This window comes from Orcinus orca, chromosome 3 (genome assembly GCF_937001465.1).
Source record: "Orcinus orca chromosome 3, mOrcOrc1.1, whole genome shotgun sequence".
In the NCBI taxonomy this organism is placed as follows: domain Eukaryota; kingdom Metazoa; phylum Chordata; class Mammalia; order Artiodactyla; family Delphinidae; genus Orcinus; species Orcinus orca.
The window spans coordinates 25,458,454-25,485,610 of record NC_064561.1 but is presented as its reverse complement, the minus strand read 5'-3'; the positions used below and the strand labels follow the sequence as shown (position 1 = coordinate 25,485,610).

General features: G+C 40.7%; 1 protein-coding gene and 1 pseudogene across 1 annotated transcript in view; one reads left to right on the top strand and one right to left on the bottom strand.

Annotated features, from left to right (window-relative positions):
* Window positions 1-11,831: 11,831 nt before the first annotated feature.
* On the bottom strand, window positions 11,832-12,402 carry LOC101281160 (60S ribosomal protein L12-like; annotated as a pseudogene).
* A 2,284-nt stretch (window positions 12,403-14,686) lies between these two features.
* The window catches only part of NSG2 (neuronal vesicle trafficking associated 2), a 58,656-nt gene continuing 46,185 nt past the window's right edge, over window positions 14,687-27,157 (top strand). Inside the window, exons 1-2 of the mRNA XM_004272016.3 lie at window positions 14,687-14,876; window positions 15,770-15,920. Of these exons, the coding sequence (XP_004272064.1) occupies window positions 15,792-15,920 (129 nt within the window). The 5' untranslated portion in view covers window positions 14,687-14,876; window positions 15,770-15,791. The remainder of the gene's footprint in view (window positions 14,877-15,769; window positions 15,921-27,157) is intronic.

Genomic DNA, 27,157 nt, shown 5'->3' with positions numbered 1-27,157 from the left:
AAGCCCGAAGGGAGTTACACAATATATTTAAAGTGATGAAAGGGAAGAACCTACAACCAAGATTACTCTACCCATCAAACATCTCGTTTAGATTTGATAGAGAAGTCAAAAGTTTTACAGACAAGCAAAAGCTAAGAGAATTCAGCACCACCAAACCAGCTTTACAACAAATGCTAAAGGAACTTCTCTAAGTGGGAAACACAGAGAAGAAAAGGACATACAAAAACAAACTCAAAACAATTAAGAAAATGGCAATAGGAACATACATATTGATGATTACCTTAAATGTGAATGGATTGAGTGCTCCAACCAAAAGACACAGGCTTGCTTAATGGATACAAAAACAAGACCCATATATATGCTGTCTACAAGAGACCCATTTCAGACCTAGGGACACATAGAGACTGAAAGTGAGGGGATGGAAAAAGGTATTCTATGCAAATGGAAGTGAGAAGAAAGCTGAAGTAGCAATACTCATATCAGATAAAATAGACTTTATAAGAGACAAGGAGTGACACTACATAATTATCAAAGGATCAATCCAAGAAGAAGATATAACAATTATAAATATATATGCACCCAACATAGGAGCACCTCAATACATAAGGCAAATGCTAACAGCTGTAAAAGAGGAAATCGACAGTAACACAATAATAGTGGGGGACTTTAACTTCGCACTTATACCAATTGACAGATCATCCAGACAGAAAATTAATAAGGAAACACAAGCTTTAAATGACACAATAGACCAGACAGATTTAATTGATATTTCTAGGACATTCTATCCCAAACCAGCAGATTACACTTTCTTCTCAAGTGCACATGGAACATTCTCCAGGATAGATCACATTTTGGGCCACAAATCAAGCCTCGGTAAATTTAAGAAAATTGAAATCTTATCAAGCATTGTTTCCGCCCACAACGCTATGAGATTAAAAATAAATTATAGGGAAAAAATATAAAAAACACGAACACTTGGAGGCTAAACAATACATTACTAAATAACCAAGAGATTGCTGAAGAAATAAAAAATACCTAGACAAAAATGCCAATGAAAACACGATGATCCAAAACCTATGGGATGCAGCAAAAGCAGGTCTAAAAGGGAAGTTCATAGCAGTACAATCCTACCTCAAGAAACAAGAATAATCTCAAGTAAACAATCTAACCTTACACCTAAAAGAACTAGAGAAAGAAGAACAAACAAAACCCAAAGTTAGTAGAAGGAAAGAAATCATAAAGATCAGAGCAGAAATAAATGAAATAGAAGGAAAGAAAACAACAGCAACGATCAATAAAACTAAAGTCTGGTCCTTTGAGAAGATAAACAAAATTGATAAACTTTTAGCCAGACTCATCAAGAAAAAGAGGGAGAGGACTCAAATCAATAAAATTAGAAATGAAAAATGAGAAGTTACAACAGACACTGCAGAAATACAAATCAACCTAAGAGACTACTACAAGCAACTCTATGCCATAAAATGGACAACCTGGAAGAAATGAACAAATTCTTAGAAAGGTATAACCTTCCAATACTGAACCAGGAAGAAATAGAAAATACGAACAGACCAATCACAAGTAATGAAATTGAAACTGTGATTAAAAATCTCCCCAAAAATAAAAGTCCAGGACCAGATGGCTTCACAGGTGAATTCTATCAAACATTTAGAGAAGAGCTAACACCTATGCTTCTCAAACTCTTCCAGAAAATTGCAGAGGAAGGAACACTCCCAAACTCATTCTATGAGGCCACCATCACCCTGATACCAGAACCAAAGGTACTACATAAAAAGAAAATTACAGACCAATATCACTGATGAATATAGATGCAAAAATCCTCAATAAAATACTAGCAAACAGAATCCAACAACACATTAAAATGACCATACACCATGATCAAGTGGGATTTATCCCAGGGATGCAAGGATTCTTCAATATATGCAAATCAATCAATGTGATATACCATATTAAATATTGAAGAATAAAAACCATATGATCATCTCAGGAGATGCAGAGAAAGCTTCTGACAAAATTCAACACCAATTTATGATAAAAACTCTGCAGAAAGAGGGCATAGAGTGAACCAACCTCAACATAATGAAGGCCGTATATGACAAACCCACAGCAAATATCATTCTTAATGGTGAAAAACTGAAAGCATTTCTTCTAAGATCAGGAACAAGACAAGGATGTCCACTCTCGCCACTAATACTCAACATAGTTTTTAGAAGTCCTAGCCACAGAAATCAGAAAAGAAAAAGAAATAAAAGGAATACAAATTGGAAAAGAAGAAGTAAAACTGTCACTGTTTGCAGATGACACGATACTATACAAAGAGAATCCTAAAGATGCCACCAGAAAACTACTAGAGCTAAGCAATGAGTTTGGTAAAGTTACAGGATAAAAAATTAATGCACAGAAATCTCTTGCATTCCTATACACTAACAATGAAAGATCAGAAAGAGAAATTAAGGAAACAATTCCATTCAGTATTGCAGCAAAAAGAATAAAATACCTAGGAATAAACCTACCTAAGGAGGTAAAAGACCTGTACTCAGAAAACTATAAGACACTGACGAAAAAAATCAAAGATGACATAAACAGATGGAGAGATATACCATGCTCTTGGACTGGAAGAATCAATATTGTGAAAATGAGTATGTTACCCAAAGCAATCTACACATTCAAAGAAATTCCTATCAAATTACCAATGGCATTTTTTACAGAACTAGAACAAAAAATTTTTAAATTTATATGGAGACAAAAAAGACCCCGAATAGCCAAAGCAATCTTGAGGGAAAAAAACAGAGCTGGAGGAATCAGACTCCCTGACTTCAGACTATACTGCAAAGCTACAGTAATCAGACAATAAGGTACTGGCACAAAAACAGACATATAGATCAATGGAACAGGATAGAAAGCCCAGAGATAAACCCATGCACCTATGGTCAACTAATCTATGACAAAGGAGGCAAGTATATACAATGAAGAAAAGACAGTCTCTTCAATAAGTGGTGCTGGGAAAACTGGACAGCTACATGTACATGAAATTAGAACATTCCTTAACACCATACACAAAAATAAACTTAAAATGGGTTAAAGACCTAAATGTAAGACTTGAATCTATAAAACTCTTAGAGGAAAACATAGGAAGAATACTCTTTGACATAAATCACAGCAAGATCTTTTTTGACCCACCTCCTAGAGAAATGGAAATGAAAAGAAAAAGAAACAAATGGGACCTAATGAAACTTACAAGCTTTCGCACAGCAAAGGAAATTATAAACAAGACAAAAAGACAACCCTCAGAATGGGAGAAAATATTTGCAAATGAATCAATGGACAAAGGATTAATCTCCAAAATATATAAACAGCTCATGCAGCTCAATATTAAAAAAACAACCCAATCCAAAAATGGGCAGAAGACCTAAATAGACATTTCTCCAAAGAAGACATACAGTTGGCCAAGAAGCACATGAAAAGCTGCTCAACATCACTAATTATTAGAGAAATGCAAATCAAAACTACAATGAGGTATCACCTCACACCAGTCAGAATGGTCATCATCAGAAAATCTACAAACAACAAATGCTGGAGAGGGTATGGAGAAAAGGGAAACCTCTTGCACTGTTGGTGGGAATGTAAATTGATACAGCCACTATGGAGAACAGTATGGAGGTTCCTTAAAAAACTAAAAATAGATCTACCATATGACCCAGCAATCCCACTACTGGACACATACCCAGAGAAAACCATAATTCAAAAAGACACATGCACCCCCATGTTCATTGTAGCACTATTTACAATAGCCAGGTCATGGAAGCAACCTAAATGCCCATTGACAGATGAATGGATAAAGAAGATGTTGTACATGTATACAATGGAATATTACTCAGCCATAAAAAGGACTGAAATTGGGTCATTTGTAGAGTCATGGATGGACCTTGAGACTGTCACGGAGTCATGGATGGACCTTCACTCTGTCACAGAGTGAAGTAAGTCAGAAAGAGAAAAACAAATATCATATATTAACACATGTATGTGAAATCTAGAAAAATGGTACAGATGAACCGGTTTACAAGGCAGAGATAGAGACACAGATGTAGATAACAAATGTATGGACACCAAGGGGGGAAAGTGGGGGTGTGGTGCTGGTGGTGGGATGAATTGGGAGATTGGGATCAACATATATACACGAATATGTATAAAATAGATAACTAATAAGAACCTGCTGTATAAAAAATAAAATAAAATAAAATTCAAAAAAAGAAAAGAAAAAAATAATCTCTGGTGGGTTTTCAATATATGTATAATGTAAAATTTATGACAGCAGGATCACAAAAGTAGTAGAGTGTGGTTAAATTGTTGTAAAGTCCTTGAAAAGTAAAAATATTAATTTATATTAGACTATAATAAATCAAAGTTGCACACTGCAATCTGCAAGTTAATGAGCAAAGTAATAAAAAAAATAATTAAAACAAATATAGGTAAAACTAACAAAATATTTTAATAACCCAAAAAAGGGTAAAAAAGGAGAAAGGAATAAAGAATATATAGGACACATAGAAAACAAATAGTAAGATGGTAGATTAAACTCAGATATATCAATAATTAGATTCAGTGTTAGCAAGTCTGTAAAAAGACAAAGATTTTCAGATTGGATAAAATTTAAACCCAGGTATATGCTGCTTGCATGGGGCATACCTCAAATATAAGAACACAGAGAGATTGAAGATTTCATCAAAGGATGAAAAAGTATTTCCTGTACAAACATTAACAAAAGAAAGCTGGTACATCTATGCTAACACCAGATAAAGAAGACTTTAAAACAAGATGCAGCTGTAGAGGTAGAGGATATTTCATAATGACAGAAAAGGGTTAATCCAACAGAAACAATTCTAAGTTTATGTCTACTTAATTTTGTACGCTTAAATATGTAAAGCAAAAGTAAGAAATAGGGACTTCCCTGGAGGTCCAGTGGTTAAGAATCCTCCTTCCAATGCAGAAGATGTGGGTTCAATCCCTGGTGGGGGAACTAAGATCCCACGTGTCACGGGGCAACCAAGCCTGTGCACTGCAACTACTGAGCACGCGAGCCACAACTAGAGAGAAGCCCGTGCCACAATGAAGAGTCCATGTGCTGCAACTAAGACCCAACACAGCCAAAAATTAAATAAATAAATAAATACTTTAAAAAGGGATTAAATAACTAACAGAAATAGGGATTAAATACTAACAGAAATAAAAGAAGTAGGTAAGCCCACAATTACAGTAGGAAACTTTAGTACACTTATTGCAGTTATTGATAGAACAGATGAAAAAAATCAATGTGCAGATTTGAACAATATAATAAACAACCCTAACCACGTTGACTTATACAGAATCCTGCACCCAACGATTCAAGGATACGCATTCTTTTCAAGTGCACATGAAACATTTGACAAAATTGGCCATAGGCTGAGCCACAAAGTCTGTTTTAATAAATTTCAAGGGAATAAAATCCTACATAACATTTTCTTTGATCACAGTGCAATAAGGTATTCATTAATAACAAAAGAGATATCTAGAAAAATCCCCAAATGTTTGGGCATTAAACAGTACTCTTCAGAGAAAGGGAATCTCACTGTCCATTAAGAGGTAATCCTGAAGGCTGTTGTTAACCTTAACTTTTGTTTTATGGAGGAAAATGATCTGAGAAAATAAAGTCAACACAGAGAGAAGCAGAAAAAAAGATAGACAAATTAATCAATTGATCCATCTCTGTGGTCCCTACAGTTGGACTATTTGAGCCAATACATTTCTGATTCAATATAAGGTGACTCCACAAACTTGTTATTTGAAATCACAAGAGTCCTGATTAATGACAACACACAGGAAAGTTTTTCCTCACCTGACCTCTGCTCACTTCTTCTATTTCTTCTGCAGCTTAAACTCCATGCTCTGAACTCCGAACTCCAGCCAGACCAAACTACTCTGCATTCCTGGGAATTGTCCAAGCCTCAGTACATGTCTCTACCCTCTTTGCCTTCCTGTCTCTTATTTGTCCTCGGATCTCAGCTAAGACTTCCTCTGGGAAATCTTTCCTGTTCCTAGGTTAGTACTGGGTAGTGGAATCTCAGTAGTCTTACTGTAGTCTGTGCTTCCCTTTATTATAGTGGTCCTGTTAGTGTCTGGATTCAGAGAGACTTCCAATTTTGTGACTTACTAGCTGCTTGACATTGGGCAGTCACTTCTATGAGTTTGATTTTTTTTCTCTTGTAAAATGGGGGTAATAACAGTATCTACACTATAAGGTAATTGTGAGAATTTAATGGTATTATACATGGTAAGTGCTTAGACTATTGCTTGGCACGTAGTAAGTACTCAAAAAATGTTAAATATTGTTATCATTATTTCAGAAGTTTGTTGTGAAGTGTAAGAGAAAATGCATACAAAATCTTTATCACAGTACCTGGCACACAGGAAGGACTATGTATCTGCCTGCTAGTTGAGTCTCTTAGTGGACTGTGACATCTTCAAGATCTGGAACCATGTTGGAGGTGGGTTCAAAGCCCCATGTCTGACCTCATCATCCATGCTTTTTCCACTTCACATTATTGCCTCTGGGAAGTAGGTGAAGCTTACCTTTAAAGCATTTTAAGCTTCTTTCTTCCATTTAATCATGCTCGATTTCTTTCTCTATGAAGTCTTGGAAGGGGTCATAAAGATTCATTCATTCACACAAAGTTTGATTGACTTAATAATTATGTCCTCTTCTAGGACTCTAGTGGCTCATGATATTTGAACATCATTTAATGTGTTTATTTGCCACCTATTCGTTCTCTTTGATGAAGCATTTGTTTCAGTCTTTTGTTCATTTTCATTTTTTTCTTTTTTACTGTCGTTTTGTTTTTTTTTTTAAAGAAGATATTGGGGGTAGGAGTTTATTTATTTATTTATTTATTTATTTTTGTTATGTTTCATCTTCATTTCTGTGCGAGGGCTTTCTCTAGTTGTGGCAAGTGGGGGCCACTCTTCATCGCGGTACGCGGGCCTCTCACTGTCGTGGCCTCTCCTGTTGTGGAGCACAGGCTCCAGACGCGCAGGCTCAGTAGTTGTGGCTCAAGGGCCCAACTGCTGCGTGGCATACGGGATCCTCCCAGACCAGGGCTCGAACATGTGTCCCCTGCATTAGCAGGCAGACTCCCAACCACTGCACCACCAGGGAAACCCCTACTGTTGAGTTTTGAGAGCTCTTTATATGTTCTGGATACAAGTATTTTGTCAGGTATATATAATTTGCAAATATTTTCTTCAGTCTGTAGTTTGTCTTTTTAAAGTGTCTTTGGCAGAACAAAAATTTTAAAACGTGATGAATACTAATTTACTAATCTTTTATACATTGATTTTGGTGATTTTGGTGTCAAGTGTATGAACTGTTTGCCTAACCCCAGGACACAAAGAATTTTCTCTTATGTTTTCTTCACAACATTTCATATTTCCATATTTTTGCACTTAGATTTATGATCTATATTTGTATAAGGCATATGGTTTAAGTCAAGTTTTATTGTTCAAACACCATTTTTTAAAAAGATTATCTTTTATCCATTGAAATGCATTTGCACTTTGTCAAAAAACAATTGACTATTATTTATATGGGTCTATTTCTGTTGTCTCTATTCTCTTCCTTTAATCTATATGTCAGTCCCATTACTAATACAATGCAGTATAAATAACTGTAGCTGTGTATAGTAAGTCTTAAAAATGGGCAGTGTGATTCATCCAATTTTATTTTTCTTTAAAAAATGGTTTTGGTTATTCTAGTTCTTTTGTCTTTTCATATACATTTTATGTTTTATATTTTTCTTATTATTTCTTAAAATTTATTTTTAATTTTATTTTACTTTTTAAAAACAACTTTATTGGAATATAATTGCTTTACGATGATGTAGTAGTTTCTGCTTTATAACAAAGTGAATCAGCATACATATACATATATCCCCATATCTCCTCCCTCTTGCGTCTCCCTCCTACCCTCCCTATCCCACCCCTCTAGGTGGTCACAAAGCACCAAGCTGATCTCCCTGTGCTATGCGGCTGCTTCCCACTAGTTATCTACTTTACATTTGGTAGTGTATATATGTCCATGCCTCTCTCTCACTTCGTCCCAGCTTACCCTTCCCCCTCCCCGTGTCCTCAAGTCCATTCTCTACGTCTGTGTCTTTATTCCTGTCCTGCCCCTAAGTTCTTCAGAATCTTTTTTAGATTCCATATATATGTGCTAGCACACAGTATTTGATTTTCTCTTTCTGACTTACTTCACTCTGTATGACAGACTCTAGGTCCATTCACCTCACTACAAATAACTCAGTTTCATTCCTTTTTACGACTGAGCAATATTCCAATGTATATATGTGACACATCTTCTTTATCCATTCATCTGTTGATGGACACTTAGGTTGCTTCCATGTCCTAGCTATTGTAAATAGAGCAGTAATGAACATGGTGGTACATGACTCTTTTTGAATCATGGTTTTCTCAGGGTATATGCCCAGTAGTGGGATTGCTGGGTCATATGGTAGCTCTATTTTTAGTTTTTTAAGGAACCTCTATACTGTTCTCCAGTATAGAGGCTGTATCAATTTACATTCCCACCAACAGTGCAAGAGTATTCCCTTTTCTCCACACCCTCTCCAGCATTTGTTGTTTGTAGATTTTTTGGTGATGGCCATTCTGACTGGTGTGAGGTGATACCTCATTGTAGTTTTGATTTGCATTTCTCTAATGATTAGTGATGTTGAGCATCTTTTCATGTGCTTGTTGGCAATCTGTATATCTTCTTTGGAGAAATGTCTATTTAGGTCTTCTGCCCATTTTTGGATTGGGTTGTTTGTTTTTTTTATCATATATATTTTAGAATGATCTAGAGTTACTTACAAAAATTGCTACTGAAGATAATAGAAAATTAATCCATAAATAAATTTTTAGAGTTGACATCTTTATTATGTTGACTGCTCCAATTCATGAATGTTGTATGTCTTCAGTTATTTACGTATTTGAGGTCTTTCATAAGTATTTCATAGTTTTCCCCATTCAGATTTGGTACATATTTTGCTAGATTTATACCTAAGTGTTTCATTTGGGGACAATATTTTAAATGATGTCTTAAAAACCTTTTGGTTTCTAATTGTTCACTGCTAAAATATAGAAATATTAAGTTGCATACATCCATGTGTCTGCAACTTTGCTACACTAGAGATTTAAATTTACATTTAGTCCCAGGAATTAAAAAATAGATTTCTTGGAATTTTCTATGTAAATAATCATATTGTCTGCAAGTAAGGATAATTTTATTTCTTCCTGTCCAATCTGTTTACCTCTTATTTATTTTTCTTGCATTATTGCAATGTCTAGTACTTCCAGGTATGCTGTTGACTAGGAGTAGTGAGAATGGACATTCTTGCCTGCCTGTTCTAGATCTTGGGAGAAAGACATTCAGTCTTTCACCGTTAATTATGACATTAGCTTTTCTTTTCTTTCTTTCCTTCCTTTTTTCCTTCCTCTCTCTCTCTTTCTTTCTTTCTTTCATTCCTTTCTCCCTTTCTTTCTTTCTTTCTTTCTTTCTTTCTTTCTTCTTTCTTTCTTTCTCTCTCTTCTTTCCTCCCTCCCTCCCTATCTCCCTCCCTTCTTTCCTTCTTTCTTCCTTTCTTTCTTTCCTTCTTTCTTCTCTCTCCCTTCCTCCCTCCCTCTTCTTCCTTCCTTCCTTCTTTCCTTCCTTTCTTCCTTCTTCCCTTCCTCCCTCCCTCCTTCTCTTTCTTCTTCTTCCTTTCTTCCTCCCTTCTTCCCTCCCTTCTCCCTACCTCATTCCCTCCCTTCTTTCTTCCTGCCTTTATCTCTTTCTTTCTTATGCCCTTTATCAGGTTGGGGCACTCCCCTTCTATTCACAATTTTCTGAGAGTTTTTATTATGAATGACTGTTAAATTTTATTAAAATCATTTTCTCATTGAATTGCATCCCCATGGTAAAGCCCACTTGCTCATGGTGTTTCATTTTTTTTGTCTAATGATGGATTTGATTTTCTAATATTTTGTTGAAGAGTTTTGCACCTATGTTCATGAGGTATATTGAATTGTAGTTTTCTTGTCTTGTACTGTCTTTGTCTGTTTTTGTATTAAGGTAATGCAGGGTTTGCAAAATGAATTAGGAATTGTTTCCCTCCTCTTTTATATTCTGGAAGAGATTGTGTAAAATTGGTGTTATTTCTTTAAAAATATTTGGTTGCATTCACTGTGAAATCATTTGGGGCCGGAGATTTGTTTTTTCTGGAAGATTTTTAACTGCAAATTCAATTTCCTTATTAGTTAGGACTATTCAGGTTATACTTTCATCTTGGGTGAGTTTTGGTAATTTATGGTGTTTGAGGAATTGGTCCATTTAAATTAGTTCATCAAACTTATGTACATAGAGTTGTTTGTATTATTCCTTTATTATCCTAATGTCTGTATGCTTTGTAGTGTTATTCCCTCTTGCATTCATGATATTGGTAATTTGTATTTTCTCTCTTTTTTCTTTGTCAGTTTTTCAAGAAGTTTATCTGATTTATTAATTTGTCAAAGAACCAGCTTTTGGTTTCATTGATTTGCTGTATTGTTTTTTCTGCTTTCAATTTTATTGATTTTTGCTCTTTATTATTTCTTTCCTTCTGCTTGCTTTGGGTTTATTTTGCTCTTCTTTTTTACTGGGTGATGGCTTAGATTATTGATCTGAGACCTTTATTATCTTATGTTATACACACTTAATGCTGTAAAGTCTCCTCTAAGCACCATTTTAGCTGCACTCCCCAAATTTTTATATCTCATATTTTCATTTCTGTTCAGTGCAAAACATTTTAAAATTTCCCTTGAGACTTTCTCTTTGACACATGGATTATTTCAAAGTTTGCTGTTTAATTTCCAAGTGTTTGGAGACTTGCCCATTATCATTCTGTCATTGATTTCAGGTCTAATTCTATTATGGTCAGAGGACATTCTTTGTATAATTTTCAATTTGAAAAACTGTGTTCAGGCTTGTTTTATAACTCAGGATATAGTATATCTTGGTAACTCAGGATATAGTCTATCCTAGTAAGTGTTCCAAGTTCAATTAAAAGTAATACATATTCTTCTGTAGTTGGGTGGAGTTTTCTATACATGTCAATTAGATCCAGTTAGTTGATGATGTTGTTCAGTTCTTCTATAACAGTGGTCTTCAACTGGTAGTGGTTTTGCCCTTCTTTCTCAGGGGACATTTGTCAATGTCTGGAGATATTTTTGATTGTCACAACTTGGGGGAAGATGCTGCTGACACGTAGTAGTAGAGACCAGGAATGCTGCTAAACATCTTACAGTCCACAGAACAGCCCATGTCCCCCACAAGAAATAATTATTCAGTCCAAAATGTTAATAGTTCTGAAGTTGAGAAACTCTGTTCTATAGCCTTGCTGATTTTTAATTTGTTTTTTCAATTAAAGAGATAGGAGTGTTTGAGTCTTCAACTACAATTGTGAACTTGTCCATTTCTCCTTTCAGTTCTGTCAGTTTTTGCTTCATGTATTTTGAAGCTTTGTTATTAAGTTCATGCACATTTAGGATTGTTATGTCTTCTTAGTCAATTGACCCTTTCAGCCCATGTAACATCCCTCTTTATCTCTGGTAATTTTCTTTGCTCTGAAGTCTACTTTGTCTGATAATAGCATAGTTACTCCAGCTTTCTTTTGCTTAGCGTTATCATGATGCGTCTTCTTCCATCTCATTACCTTTTTTTGTTGTTGTTGTCAAATAATCCTTTAGGGAAATATTTTCCTTTGTAGTTTTTAACTGGCTGTGCATTCTACTGTACCATTGTTGATGTCATCTATGATGCCATGAGGATGAAGGCCATCAAATCACAGCTCATTGACTAGTCAGTCCCCAGCACCTCTTTAATGTTTCTAGAGAGTTCTCTAGCTAACAATCAGTGCTGCATCTGTGAAGCAATGTTGACAATCTCATCAAAAGTGATATTTCCACTGTGCTTACTGTTTGTCTGCTTCTTTCTGTCTCTGGGTGGTTCCTTGAGGACTTTGGTGGTCAGAGCAGAGGCAGAATGTACTACTTCTATCTGGGCCTCTTTGTTCTGAATGGTTTCTCTATAATCCTTAGACCCTTCCAGTAACCAGTTGTCTTGGTGATGTCATCACTAACATTTTTTGGAGACAGATCCAGCAGGATGATTTTGGGGGGCAGGGAAGAAGTGGCACTGACTTCCTCACAGGTGTACCTGAGGTTCATGACTTTGATCTCATTGAGGTCACACTTGGGTTGCATGACAGAGGCAGCTAGTGTCAGATGAACCCAGAGGTGGGAGGACAGAAGAGAGTTACACCTTGTCTTCCTTTGAGCTGAAAGTCTGAGCCAGTACTTTTATCCTGCCTATATCATTTTATTTGAAGTGAGTTTCTTGTTGACAATATATATTTGGTTCATGCTTTTCCTTCATTTTGACAAACTCTTCTTTTTATTTGGTTTGTTTAGACCACTTACACTTAATGTAATTATTGATATGTTTGAATTTAAGTCTACTATTTCATTATTTGTTTTCTGCTTGTTCTCTCTTTTTTTTGTTGTTTCTCTGTTTTCCATTTTCTGCCTTCTTTTGGGCTATTTGAACTTTTTTTAGTATTCCATTTAAATTTATATATCACACTTTGGACTTTAACTCAGTATATTTTTGGTTATACTAGCGATTACAATAGCATAATTAAGTTTTCACAGTTTAGTTGGAATCAGTACTTTACCACTTCAAGTGGAATATATATTACCACCAGATTGGTCCCGTTATCCTTCACTTATTATGTTGCAATTGTCTAATATATTACATCTACGTCTACATACTTGGAGAACCTCATCAGAAAATATCATAATTTTTGTTTTCAGTTGTCAAACATCTTCTTCAGAGCTCTACAGGAGAATAATAGTCTATTATATTTAGCACCCCTCAATATAATTCTTCAACAAGGGGCTTCTCCACATCACTCTGGCCCCCTGTTTCTTTCTGCACCCTCTCTCCTGTCCTCACATATAAGGAAGCCTGGATTTTCCATTTCCATGAGACAGGCCCTTATCCTGGACCTTACTAAACTCTCAGGGCCTGTGGCTTAGAGTTATTAAAGGCACAGTTTCTGCTTGTGAATCAATCACAAGCGGTGTTGAAGGGACTTCCCTTTTCCTTTGGAGGCAGCAATAATAGAATCAAATACAAGTGTTCACAATTGTTTCCATGTAGCTGTCTACATTTTGTTGTCCTTAGTCAATGCCTACACCTGAAAATCCTCCAGGTCTTTGGAAAAGCAGGGAGTGGGGGACTAACATTTATTGGAATACCTCCTTCTCATATATATGCATACCTCTATTAACAGAAGTGCCCTACGCAGCTCTGATGTAGTAGAGCCTCTATTGTCTCAGAAACATCTCTCTCTTTTTACACACACACACACACACACACACACACACACATTTCATTCCTAAACAGTACAGGTAATGTATATGTTTTCTCCTGGCCTTTTACCTAGGAGACTATATGCTCAGTATGTGAACACCAGCTAAGGTGACCAAATAATTTATCGTGCAAGCCAGGATACTTTTGAAAGTGAAAGGGGTTGCTATTACTAATGCCAAGACCTCATGAAGTGCCTCATAAACAGCACTGCAGCTGGGAATGAATGGCCGAATGTGATTTGGACACAGCTAGGAGAACCCAGTAGAAACAGCCTTGACCTCGGAGGATTTGAAGAGCATGTAAGAGTAACCCCCAGGGATGAAACAATTCAGCCATTCAGATCCCTGTCCCTGAACTAAAAGGGGTTTCCTTGAGTGCAATCTCTTCTCATATTCACAACCAGTCTACAAGGGAGGTGTTATTATCAGAGATAAAGAAAGGGAGTCTTGGAGAGTGAATGCAAAATGTCTAAGATCCCCACAGCCAGAATTTCGTAGAGCTGACACTAGGACTTTGCCCTCTCTGATTCCACACACCAACCTGGAAGCCCCGTAATGTCATGGACTGCATACAGACTTTGACAGCAATGGATCGGGGCTCAAATCCCAGTTCCTGGTGCTATACCAGCTCTGTGACCTTAGCTGACCTGCATGATGACAGTAGCATTGTGAGAATAGTAGCTTATGTTATGCATTGCTTGCCAAGCACCCTGCTCTGAGCTAAATGCTTTCCCCAAGTTATCACATTCACACCTCACACTAACCCCATCATGTAGGTACTCTTAGAAATCACAATTTGCAAATGAGGGAAATAGTCTGAAAGAGCCTGGAAAAGTCCCCACTGCATGGGAGATAATGAATATTAGTTCTCCTTCTCTCCTTACACAGGTCAGAGCACGATGCAAGTCCTGAACAATTCTGTTTCATGATATTGTTCTGGAGGATCTTAGGAGTGGTCCGTTCTCCTAATGAATGTGCCTCCTTCTCCAGTTTTTCTAAAGGCTCAAGGATTGCTTATAATATGGTGCGTATTAATTTTCTATTTTTTATGGCCAGAATCCCTCCCACTTTTTTGAAACCATTTTGTTCCATCCTGTGGTTGTGGCCATGCATGAGAAACAGCAGGTGGTGCCAGATGACAGATGGTGTGGGAGCCCGTTTCCCGGTGGGAGGGGGCGCGAGCGAGCGAGCGCGCAAGCAGGCAGACAGCTGCGAGGAGCCCGCTCGCTTGCGCCTCGCTCTCAGAAGCTCTCACTCCAGACGCACGCAAGGCGCTGTCTTTTCAGCACCACAAGCTCCGGCTGAGGAGGGAGGACTCCTGGTCGTCCTCCTCCTCTTCAAATTGGCTTGAATCTGCTCTGACCCCTCAAGAGTGCAGCGCAGTAAGTAGGCATTTGTTTTTGCTATAAACCACTCCCCAATGTCCTCCAACCCTTTCCCTTTCACTCCCACAACAATCCTATTTTGTCTAATAACATTCCATCAGCAGGATTGACAAGAAAAATTCAGTTGTGCTGGGCTTCTGGGGCTGGGGTGGGATCACCGTTTCACTTCCAAGGGAGCTGGAAAGAAATAAATGTGATTTGTTTATTTAGTTGGCAATCTTGCAATGTGGGGATTGCTAACTTTCCATGGAACCAAAAAAAAAAAAAAAAATGGCCCTTTGCTATTGAGGAAATGGAGGCATTCCATGGCTGAATAACAGGATCAGGTTCAAGCCAAACCTTTTTTGTTTTAGGAAATTGTATCTCCTGTACAACCTACATATTGAGTCAAAGGGTACACTACACATAGGGGCATTGAATGTATTTATTGTATTTTAGGGAGATTAATGGAAAAACAACAACAACATAATAAAATAGCAACCAAGATGGTAAGGTGAAATTTATCATACTGCAGGGCGACCCAGAATAATAGGATTTATTTTTGCACTAAGAATAAGCTTTCCACTGAGATTATATGATTATGTTAGCTCTAGTGTCTTGGATATTTTTTTAAGATTGTATGTTTTGTACGTGAGCCTAGGATTTTCCTTGAGTTTCTCAAATTTGAAGGCTCTTAAGTGCCGTGGGTAGGTGGCATATCTGGATGATTAAAGAAGTTTTACTGGATGATGGGAATCATGTCAGGAAATCTAGCGGAAGATCGATGACTGATCTGTACACTGAAGCTGCTGGAGTGGAACTGTTGAGGACAGCGCTATTTTCTCTGTCGTCAGCCCTCTGTTTTCCTGCCTCACTTCCCACTGTAACTAGAATCCCACTGCTTGCCTTAGGTCTGGGAAGAAAGGCGTAAGGATGGTGAAGCTGAACAGTAACCCCAGTGAGAAGGGAACCAAGCCGCCTTCGGTTGAGGATGGCTTCCAGACCGTCCCTCTCATCACTCCCTTGGAGGTTAATCACTTACAGCTACCTGCTCCGGAAAAGGTAAAGCAGGTGCTCTTTTCCTCATCAGCCCCCCCATGCTCCCCCCTTCCCAGGAAATAAAGCAGCAAAAAATTCCACCTCCCCCAAACCCTTTCATTCCCTCATCAGCCAAATACATTCCCTATCTTGTAAAATGTAGTTATTCCTTCCAGAGACATGACATCTCTTATGTTATTTCAGATTTATGGTAAGTGTTTATTCATTTTTTTTTGTTCACATATACATACATGGGCAAGAAAATAATCTTTCCTCTTAAAAGTTCCATCATAGTAGATGAATACTAATAAGCTTCTAGATGATGAAAGAGAAAATTGTCTTGATTATTTTGGGAAGGTGTTTCAAAAATTGACTGCTACAGATTTGAGGACAGAGAATTGGATGCAGTCCAGCAGGCATTTAGTTTGCGCCTCCTAAGGCCCCATTCCTATGCTGCAAGTTGGTTATAAAAAGACACATTACGAAATCCCTATTCAGGATAACGCTTAAATTAATATAAAGCATCATGGTAAATGCAGTGCCTGAGCATTACAAAGATTGTGAGAGCACAGGAGTGGAAAAAACTAAACCCTGTTGTGGCAGAGAGGGGACTGGGAGGACAGATTAGGTAAGCTGCAGAGGAGAACATTTGAATTTGGCTTTTAAAGGTGAGTAAAAAACCTCCCGGGTAGACCATTGGAGGAAAAGGCATTTAAGGCAAAGGGCACACATATGCAAAGGATGGAGAGCTTTGGGGAAATAGCATGACTGAAGTAGAGTGTCTTTGGCGGGGGCGTGGCTGGAAATGAGTGGCTGGCTGATGGCACGTCTCCTGACATGGGAGTAGTCCATGAGGAATGGAGGTGAGCAATTATACAAGAGTGGTGGAGTTATCCCACGGACATAGGTGGGAGAAAGGATATTGTTTAAGAGTTTTACAATGTGAGCGTTTACCTCCCATAAGAGAGAGCTTGGGAGGCAAATGATGAGGTTCCCTTGCTGAAGAGTGAACAATGGACCATTCCATCTGTTTGATTTTTCTCATCGGCATCTCCAGGAGGGCATTGTGTGTCTTAACCAATTGGCTGTATCCAATGAACAGAAGAGGAGCCGAAGCTAGATAGACGTCCTGGCTGATTGGCTAAGGGTTGAGTCATCTGTTTTGAAAGTGCAGAGGTTGTCAGTATGAAAATGTGCATAAGGGTGGCAGAAATAAAGAATCCTTGAGCCATTCTGAGAAACTGGTAAGACCTTTTGAAAATAAAATTTGAACAGGCAGTTAGCACTAAAGACATGTGAAGGAACAGTATTAATTGGGTATTGGCTACCTGTACAGCAGAGGTTCTCAGCTTTTGACTTGCATATTAGAGTCACCCGGGGAGCCTTTGAAAATCCTGATATCTGTATCAGAGCAATTGTATCAGAATCTCTGGGGGTGAGACCCAGGTGTCAATATTAATTAAATCTTCCCAGGTGACTCCTGTGTGTAGCCAAAGTTGAGCACCACTGTGTTAGATGCACATTACCCAAGGATTATACATCCACGTTTGTGGGCAAAAGGTGAAGGACCAGAGAAATTTGGTTAGTTATCCAAATTCACAGAAGGAGTAAGTGGCAATGATGGAATTTGATCCCAGATGTAATGGAGATTGAGGAGAAGCAGAGGGAATATTCTCTCAAGCTTTCGTGAAGTTTCAGGAAGAATCTTTACCCTTTACAGTCTCGAAGATCTGTATGTCCCTGACAGGTATGCAAGGAAAAGGGATTGGGGTGAGGTCACTTCTCCTCTTAGCTCTACACACATCTGCAGGTCATCCAGAGATATCATGGCCTCTGTCTCCCCTTTCTCCCCACCCCATTTCCCACCTCCAAGGGCTTCTTTCTTTCCTTGAGAGAGGAGACACACCTGATAACCACTGAGCATCTGGTCCAGATGTCCCAAAGCCCGAAGATAATACATTGTGGACTTGCATGCATGGAAAGCAAACCAAAGTATCCTGTAAGATGCAAATCCCTAAAGGGACACATTGCTACAGGGGCACATCACAGACTCACTCTGATGTTCATGATAAAGTCTTTGTACCAGGCGGACCTCAGTGTTCTCCTCTATGACGTGGGGAGGATCACACCTACTTCACAGTGGTTGGGGCAAAGTTAGATGTGGTCTTATAAATAAAGTGCCTGGCACAAAACTAACCATAAGAGAATAAAAATTATCATTTTCATGTGCTTCTTAAATGCTAGATGCTGTTGTAAATCACAAGTACATACACACACACACACACACACACACACACACACACAATGTTCTTTCATCCTTTCAATAGTTAATAGGACCTAATAAGGGAGTTGCTACTTTGATCCAGTTTTTAAAGACGATAAAACTCAGGCATGGAGTGGTAAAGTCACTTCCCAAAGCGCAGAGTTGGTAAGCCTCCTGGCAAAATCTGGAGAACCCAGAGCCCAGGCAGCACTGTTCTAGAACCTTCCACCTCAGCAGGAATAGGGAGCCAGCTGGTCTGGGAGTCCCCAAACTTGGACTCTAGCAAGAGCTCCGTCACCAACCTCAGCTCAACTCCTGTGAGTTTTCTGTGCTAGGATTTAGATTTTATAGTATTTATAAGAGTAAACCAGGTTTTTCCCCCTGACATTAGAACAGATGTGTTAACAGTAAATTCCACTCAAGAAGCCAAAGGCTGAGAGCAGTGTTGTGTTTACCAGCACAGACTCGGAAGCCCCTCTCTTGGGGGGTTCAGTGCTCTACCTTTTATGAGCCTATCCTGGCTGAGGACTTGAGTGAGGTTCTCTAACTGCCTCAGCCTCAGCCTCCTTGTGGGTAGAGGGGGGACTCAACCTCAAGGGGCTGTAGAGAAGGCAAGGTGAGTTCTGACACAGTTGTCAGCTCTCTCACTATGTCCAGCCAGATGGTGAGGGTTTGAAGCTAAAAAGTTTATCAGAAAGAAGTATATTTAGCCCCAATGTTACATCATGGGTTTTCCTCTTGAAAATGTAAAATACAGAGTGTGCTTGGTGTGTAATACTGACAATTATCTTGTTCACTACATACTCTTTAGTATGGAATGCGAGTTTCTGGGGAAAAGCTTTTGGAGGCTAAGCAGTGAGGACGAGCATGTCTGAAACCCTTGCTCTGGGCCAGGAATGGGCCAGCATTCATAGCTGTCGTTTCAGTTAATCTTCCCAACAGCCCTGTGAGGTCGGTGTTAGTGCACCCATTTCACTGCTGGGGAAACTGAGGCTCAGATCAATGGAGTGACTTGTCCAAGCTTCACAGAGAGAGTGGAAGAGCTGGGGTTGGAACCCCGGTGCACCTGACACCACAGCTTTCCCCTCTGCACCGTGCTACCTTCGATAACAAGAAGCCTCCCATCCCCAGGCAGTGCTTCCTCAAACTCCGCATTCCCTCATCTACGGCCATGGCTTCTTCTTGAGCTCTCCTGGATGTGCAGGTGGGGCCTGGGGCGATCCTGCAGAAAGAATGTCACGGCCTCCAGGGCTCCTTCCCTACCCAGTGCTAGCGGGACTGTGCATGCCTTAGGAGACGAGATTGGCTGGCCTCGTGGTTGTTTCCCCACCTCTTCTATCACGCTAATCAATCCTCCACAGCGCACCTGCAGTAGTGCCTCTGGAGCTGTGACCAGTCCTTCTCCCAGGGAAAGCCTGTCCAGTCACCCGCACAGGGTACAGTCCTCAAATCCTGACCTTGGCACTCCAGGTCCTCCATTATCTGCCCCACTGGCTTCCATTCCTATCACTCCTCACTTGGTACCTTGAACACCAGCATGTCAGAACTAACCTAGAGCCGTGGTTTTCAACCAGGGGTGACTTTTCCCCACAGAGAGACATTTGGCAGACATTTTTAGTTGTGACAATAGGAGGAGGGATGTTTTGGGCCAGGAATACTGCTGAATATCCCACAATGCACAAAATTCCACCCCCCCACCCCCCTAAAAAAAGAATTGCCCTGCTCAAAATGTCAACAGTGCTGAGGTTGAGAAACCCCGCCCTGGAATTTTCTACACTCTCCAGGGTATTTCTTGCTCCCTCCTCTTTGCCCACGCCATTCTTTCTGCCCAGAATGCTCTCCTTGCCTCTTTGCCTGTCTGATAAGCCAGTGCTCATCTTTCTAAACCCAGTTCAGATGGCAGCTTTCCTGGATACCTTCCCTGACCACCCATAATTATAGCTAAGGTTATACTTATTACACTGGAAGGTACTCACTCTCTCATCCAGCATGTCTATTGGGCACTTCTATGTGCCAGGCCCTATGCTAAGCTATGCATATACAGCCATGAAAAGTCAGGCATGGCCGTTGCGGGCAGAGGGACTTCAAACAAGCCGGCACACAAATAGAAATACAGAGATGCAAACTGCAAGAAGGGCTATTAAGGAAAGAATAAGGTGCTGTATTGTTAAGAGACACTAAGACTTAAGGGGATTGGGCTTCCCTGGTGGCGCAGTGGTTGGGAGTCCGCCTGCCGATGCAGGGGACACGGGTTCGTTCCCCAGTCCGGGAAGATCCCACATGCCGCGGAGCGGCTGGGCCCGTGAGCCATGGCCGCTGAGCCTGCGCGTCCGGAGCCTGTGCTCCGCAACGGGAGAGGCCATAACAGTGAGAGGCCCGCATGCCGCAAAAAAAAAAAAAAAAAAAAAAAAGACTTAAGGGGATTAAATTATGATGGCAGGATGGTCAGGGGAGGTCCTTCTGAGGAAGGAGCCCTGGCTGAGAGATGGAGGATGGGTTGGTAAAGGGAGTAGGGGGCAGAGGGACCAGCATGTGGACAGACACTGAGGGAATGGGAGGAACAGTCCGGAGGTTGGGTTGGCTGGGTCAGTTGAGGGAGGGGGAGAGACTTGGGAGATGACGTGGGGTGGGCACCAGCTCATGAGGGGCCCCGTGCATTTTTCTGAAGAGGCTTAAAGAAGAGAGTAACAGGATCAGATTTCTATTTTAGGAAGATTCCTCTGGCTGCAGTGGGCCACCCTAGGGCCAAGGGACTCATGCTTGGTCTCCTGGTCTCTTCTTCCTCTTTTCTCCAATCCATCTTCCAAATGAGGCAGCACTAGAGAAATGTCCCCAAAACAGAGGCTACTGGGTTTCCTGCAGTACCACCAACCTCCCAGCCCTGGCCATGTGTGGTGGAAGAAAAGAGTCGGGGGCAGGAGATCAGCTAGAAGGTTACTGCTGTGCTCATGAAGGGGATGGTGGTGGTGGGTTCTAGGACGGCGGCAGCAGAAATGGGGAGGTGGATGGATTGATGGAGACTTGGTGCTGGGTCAGCACTGAGGAGCTTTTCCTACTAGGCCTGAGGGTCCTGGCTCTGTCTCATCTTTGTACCTTAGTCCTGGCATATGGCGGGCAGCAGGAAATGCTGGCTGAACGAGGCCCCCTGCCCCTTGCCTAGGGTAAGGCTGGGCTTAATTTTTCCACTTGAATCTAAGCAGTCTGATGGCTCTCTCTAGGTCATGGGAGCAAGCTCTCGAGAAGCTGGAACATCAGTCTGTAGATACCAATTTCCAGGACGTGCCTTTGGTTTACCTAAGTGACCACGATAACCCAGATGTCCCCAACAACTCCTCTGTGAGGTTGTAACCATGCAAAACAGGCTCAGAGAAGGGGAATGCTGTCCTAGGACACACCAAAAGAAAACAGTGCAGCCAAAATCTGCACCCAAGAGTGCTGGGAAATGCCAGCTAAGGGACGGCTGGTCTGCGGAAAGCAAGCCACAGACCGGCACAACCCCACCTTGGCAAAGCCCCAGATGAACTGTGTATTCATCAAGCCAGCTGCCAGGCTCTAAGCAAATGTACCTTTCCTTTCTACTAAGTCTTTACACATCCTAGAGGACGTTGGCGCACCTGCTTGTGGGAGGAAAGGAACGCAGACATTAAAATATCAATTATTGATGTTTAGCACCCTTCACTCTGTGTGGTAGAGTGCATGTGCTTGGTTGTCTTAGAGACTTGGATTCAACTCTCAGCTAAACTAATTATGTACTGTGTGGCTTTAGGCAAGTTGCTTGGCATCTCTGGGCTTTTTTTTTTTTTTTTTCCTTCTGTAAAATGAACATAATAGCTACCTAACCGGGTTACTGTGAGGAAAAAAAAAAAAGTGAAAATTGTCTAATGGCACAAAGATGGTGTTCATTGATAGAGTTTCCTTTCTTTCACTGGATATTCGGAATATGTCTCCCGAAGGTGACATTTTTGGAGGATGACTGTAAACGTGAGACATGCTGAGAAGGATGGGGTTTCAATAGCGGGGGAGCAGGGGTCCGACAGGACGGATCTGGAAGGATGTTGGGCAAAGGAGATGCTGCTCCTGTCACTGAGTCCTCCATGCCTTTTTGGTCATTCTCATGGCTTCACTAGAGGGTTTCTTTTTCTCCCTGATACACAGGATGAGAGAACTGTCAGCCTTTCCCTGGGGAGCAGAGAATGCACGTCTCTGCCGATTCCAGGCTCATTGAGCCCCCTCGTTCTGCTCTTCAGAGACTCACAAGATTATAAATCACCCTAACTTGGGCAAAGGCTTTGACTAGGTGATTCCAGAAAATAGACAAAAAATGACCTATAAGCAGATTAAAAATTATTTATAATTTGAAAATATAATTTTAATGAAACATAAAGTTTTACCTATCTGATTGGCAAAAAAAAAAAGTAATAGTGCCAAGTGTTGCTAACACTGGGAGAAAGCAGATCTTCTCATTGCACTCCGGTTGGTTATATAATGGGATGCAATGGTTTTTAGAGGGTATTTGGATATTGTTTATAAATTTAAACTGTATATCCTATTTAGTTGGTATGTTTGCTACTGGCAGGAATTTATTCTATGGGTATGTTTTTCAAGTATGCAAAGGCATATATATATATATATATATATATAGAGAGAGAGAGAGAGAGAGAGAGAGAGAGAGAGACAGAGAGAGAGAGAGAGAGAGAGAGAGAGAAAGAGAGAACAGTTGGAATGTTCCATGAGATTGTAGTGGTTGGACAAATCCTGGTGCATGGATGTGGAATAGTAAGCAATTGTTATGAGGATGAGACAGATTTGCTTGTGCTTGCACTAATGTGGAAAAAGCAACAGACACATTGCTCTGTTAAAACAACTTTAAAGAGTGTGGTATAGAGTGATTCCATTTGTGGAAACACGTGTGTATGTTTCATTCTTATAATTCATAAAATAGTCTTGAAAAGACACACAAGAAACCATTAGATGGTTAGAGTATGGATGGAGTGGTTGGGGTCCCTTTGAAAACTTTTATTCTACAATTTACATATATTTTTTTACCATGAGCAAATATCAAATTTTCTATTTTTAAAAAATCACCTCCATCTCACAGATGGTGAAACAGTCTCAGAGAGCTGAAGTGACTTACTTACTTGCTCACGTTCACACACGGAGAGACCACTGTGGAACGAGCTAGTGCCCCTGCATGTAGAGGGAGGTCTGTATAGATGCACATGCATTATAGCAATGCAGTTTGAATTTGAATCCTAATTCCACCACCTACTCGCTGTGTGACCCTGGGCCAGTTTACTAACCACTCTGTCTCTCTGTTTTCTCGTTGTTAAAACGAGGACAGCAATATCTTCCTCTAAGAATTGTTTAAAGGGTAAAATGAGAAAATGCATATCGAATGTTTATCACAGTGCCCGGCAGAGAGTAACTGCTTAATGCTAGGTTGCTATTATGGTTATTGCTGTTATCATCATCATCAGTTCAGTCCCAGAATCAGGATTGTTTTTCCTGAAGTGCACGGGGCTGGCCCCAGGCTGTAAGAAGGCTTGAGCAGAGAGGTGGGCTGGGCCTTGCCCTATAGGGGACAGGCCTGGGTGGCAGAGCTGTGGGCCAGCCTTGCTGTAATGACTCCGGCCCCGGGCAGCTAACCTCTACTCAGAGCAGGAGCTGGCCGTCCCTGTAGGAGCCAATGAAGTGTCGCTCACCTTGCCCAATTCTATGCCTTGCCTGAGAGTTGGAGAGTCATAGACTTATTGGGCTAGACCATCCATTTGAGGCCATACTGGCCAGCCTTCCATTCTGCCCTGAGAAATCAAAGGCCCAGCAAGTAAAAGAGACTCAATTCCACAGAAAGAGCCCTGGACTGGGAGTCAGCAGGTCCATACTAGAGTCCTACTTCTGACACTGCCTTGTTGTGTGACCTGCAGCAAATCCCTCTCCCTTTCTGGCCTTCTGTGTCCCCGTCGGTGAATGGGTGGGATTGGACAACACTGTCACTCATGTACTCTGAGCACTGACATTTTACCTTGTGTTCTGGGCCCACTACCAAATTTCAAGGGTCCAGGGAAAGACTCGAACGCAAAGAGATGGAGTGTGGGTTGAGGAGTGAGGCAGTAAATGGGAGAAGGTTCCCAACTATGTACTCAGGCCCCATTGGGGTGACTTCACCTTGTCTCTTTAGATGAAGGATTCATTCATTTGTTCATTCAGTTAATAGCGTTTATGGAGCATCAGGTGCTGTAGGATCAGAGTTCGAGTGTTACGAGTTTTGAATGATGACCTTACTAGCGGCACTTGATCTGAGCCAGAAGCGCAGGTTCAAGCCTTGACTCTGCCTCTTAGTGGTTATGTGAGGTTGTGAAGTCATTTCTGCTCCCTGAGACTCAGGTTCCTATAAAATGGGGATAATCAGTCCTACCTCAGAGTGATTGAGAGGATTTACTGAGATATAGCTTTTGGTACAGTGCCAGGCACATAGTGGGTACCTTAAAAAAATGATAGAAAAAAGCAATGTGTTCTTGAGTTTGGATACCAGCTCAACCACTTACCAGTCATTTGATCACAGGTAAGTGACTGAAGTCTCTGAGGCTAAATTTCCTCATCTGAAAAATGAGAATAATAATGATCTTAAAGGAGAGATGTGAGGATCGGAGAGGGGGGTTGTGTGAACTAACTGAGGCCACATCAGTAGGGCCTGTAGGTCAGTGTCTGGCACACAAGAGGTGCTCAGGGGCTAGCCTTTCATTGTACTGCCCCGAACTTCTCTCTTTGCTGCAGGAATGAGCCGAAGGATACAGCTTAGGTCTATTTTTGGCCTGTGCAAGTCCAGCTCATAAAAATACAATCATGCTCCTTGTCAGCACTTCTGCATTTTTATTTATTGTTCCTGCCAATCCTGGGGCCTCTCCATGTACGAACCTCTTCATTATTGATAATCCTGGGAAGTAGTATTTTAAATTTTTATGATCTGTACTTTGCACCATCTGAACCACCATGTATTATCTGGCCTTGCCAGCAAAGGGGGAATATATCCAGATGAGGGGTCCTTTTGGGATGAATAATTTATCCCATTTTCACAATGCCAATTATGTTAAATTATGTTCTTCATATCAGCTGCTGACCGAACAATGGGGACTGATGTATTGATATGAAAAGAAAACAAATTTATTTCTTTGCCCATATCCACAATGATATTTGAAAACCTGGAGTTTCATTCTCCCAAGTGTCTATAAAACCCCACTTTTAATAATAACAAGAGTAGAAAGAATTTTTTCCTCCCCTCTCTCCACTTTTTCCTCCCATTTCTGTTATTAATCAAGGAGCTCAGGGCTCTGTTTTGCTCCACTTTTTTTTTCAACTGCAGAAAATAGACCCTTTCTTTGCAAATTTATTTTCTCTTCTCTCTCTTTCTTTGCGTATGCAAGCTGATTCCTCCAAGGTACAATTAATAACGATTGGCTAACATTTCTTATGCTTTCCCCTTCATAGTACTAAAAAAAATTGACTGTTACTATATCTCCTTTTATAGAAGGGAATTGTTTCTGGCTCCAGTCCATGGGAGCAGCACACCACGCTCCATGACATGCCCAATAGCTGGTTGATTCCAGTAACTGTAGGGCTGGTTTTTCCTGCTCTCTACATCTCTCCAGTGTATCTTCACTGTGCCAGAGGCTTTTCCTCTACGTGTAATGCACACCTGGAAAGCCATTCTCTGGTTTATAATCCTTCCTCAGTTCCTCACTGTTCTCAAGTTCATCTTCAAGATGCTAGGCATGGCATTCAGAGCCTCTGTTTATCGCTCACTTCACCTGCCCTGTTCCCTGGCCACTCAAAACTACCTCTTTGTGGTTTTCCCAGGTCCAGCCTCCTGGATGTCTTCTGAATGTTTGCTGGTTTATGATGCTCTCTTGGTCTAGAAATCTCTTTTTGTTTGGGTTTGGGGAGGCAAGGACGGAAACAAGGAAGCTGTCAGAGCAAAAGTTTGCGGAGAGAGGATGATGCTCTGGATTAGGGTGTTGGCAGTGTAACTGGACAAATGGGTTTATTTGAGAGAAATTTTTGAGGAAGCAGGAACTGGTGATTGGAATGGATTTGGAGACTGAAGGGAAGGGACGGGTCATGAGAGATTCCTGTATATGACTTGACATAAACAATGACATATCATGCTGCTATTTTCTTATCTGGCGATTACACGGGGAAGAGAATGTTGAGGGCAAGATCGTTGGGGAAAGTGGGTCAGGGAACCCAAGTGCTTTGCTGGGGACATGGTAAATTTATGTGTGTCTATCCAAGGGCTAATGTCCAGTAGGGTAATCTGAGTGCTGGGTGGGGTCCGAATTGGAGATGTAAATTTGAGACTTATGAGAATAAAGAGGGACTTGGAAATGATGGGAGTAAGAACACTCAGAAGGGACTTGTAGGAAGGAAGCATGCCCATGACCTAGCCCTGAGAGATTCTAACATTGAGAAGTCAAGCAGGGTGGGAGGAACCTGAGGAGGGCTGGTCAGTGAGCGGGGAGAAGACCATGGACCCAGGAGGAGGACTTTTAAGGAGGAGTGAGTGGTCAAAGACTATTACTGAGAGGTCAAAGAAGATGAGGCCAGCGGACTGCCCATTTATTCCAGGCAAGTAGGCAAAGACCTGCTTTTGACATGGAGAAGGGGTTCTAATGAGCTAACACTTCCTTAGGGGCAAAGGTAAAATATTACCTGGGTTGCTTTTGGAGAAAATATGGTATAGCTAAAGAGAGGAGCAGATGACTGAGGACTGACGCAGGGTCAGTCAACCTGTCTGTTGGCCTAGTTTGAACTCAGTGGTTTGAGAAGTGTTCTGAAGCCAAAAGAAGTGTTTTCATTAGAAACTCACTCAGGGCATAAGCAACATCTCATAGGGGTTCAGGGCAAAGTAGTATGTGGATTTGAAGGAGGGCTATGACCCCAACTCTGCCTAAACTCAGCATCCCTCCTGCAAATGGTAAATGGCATATTAAATATATATATT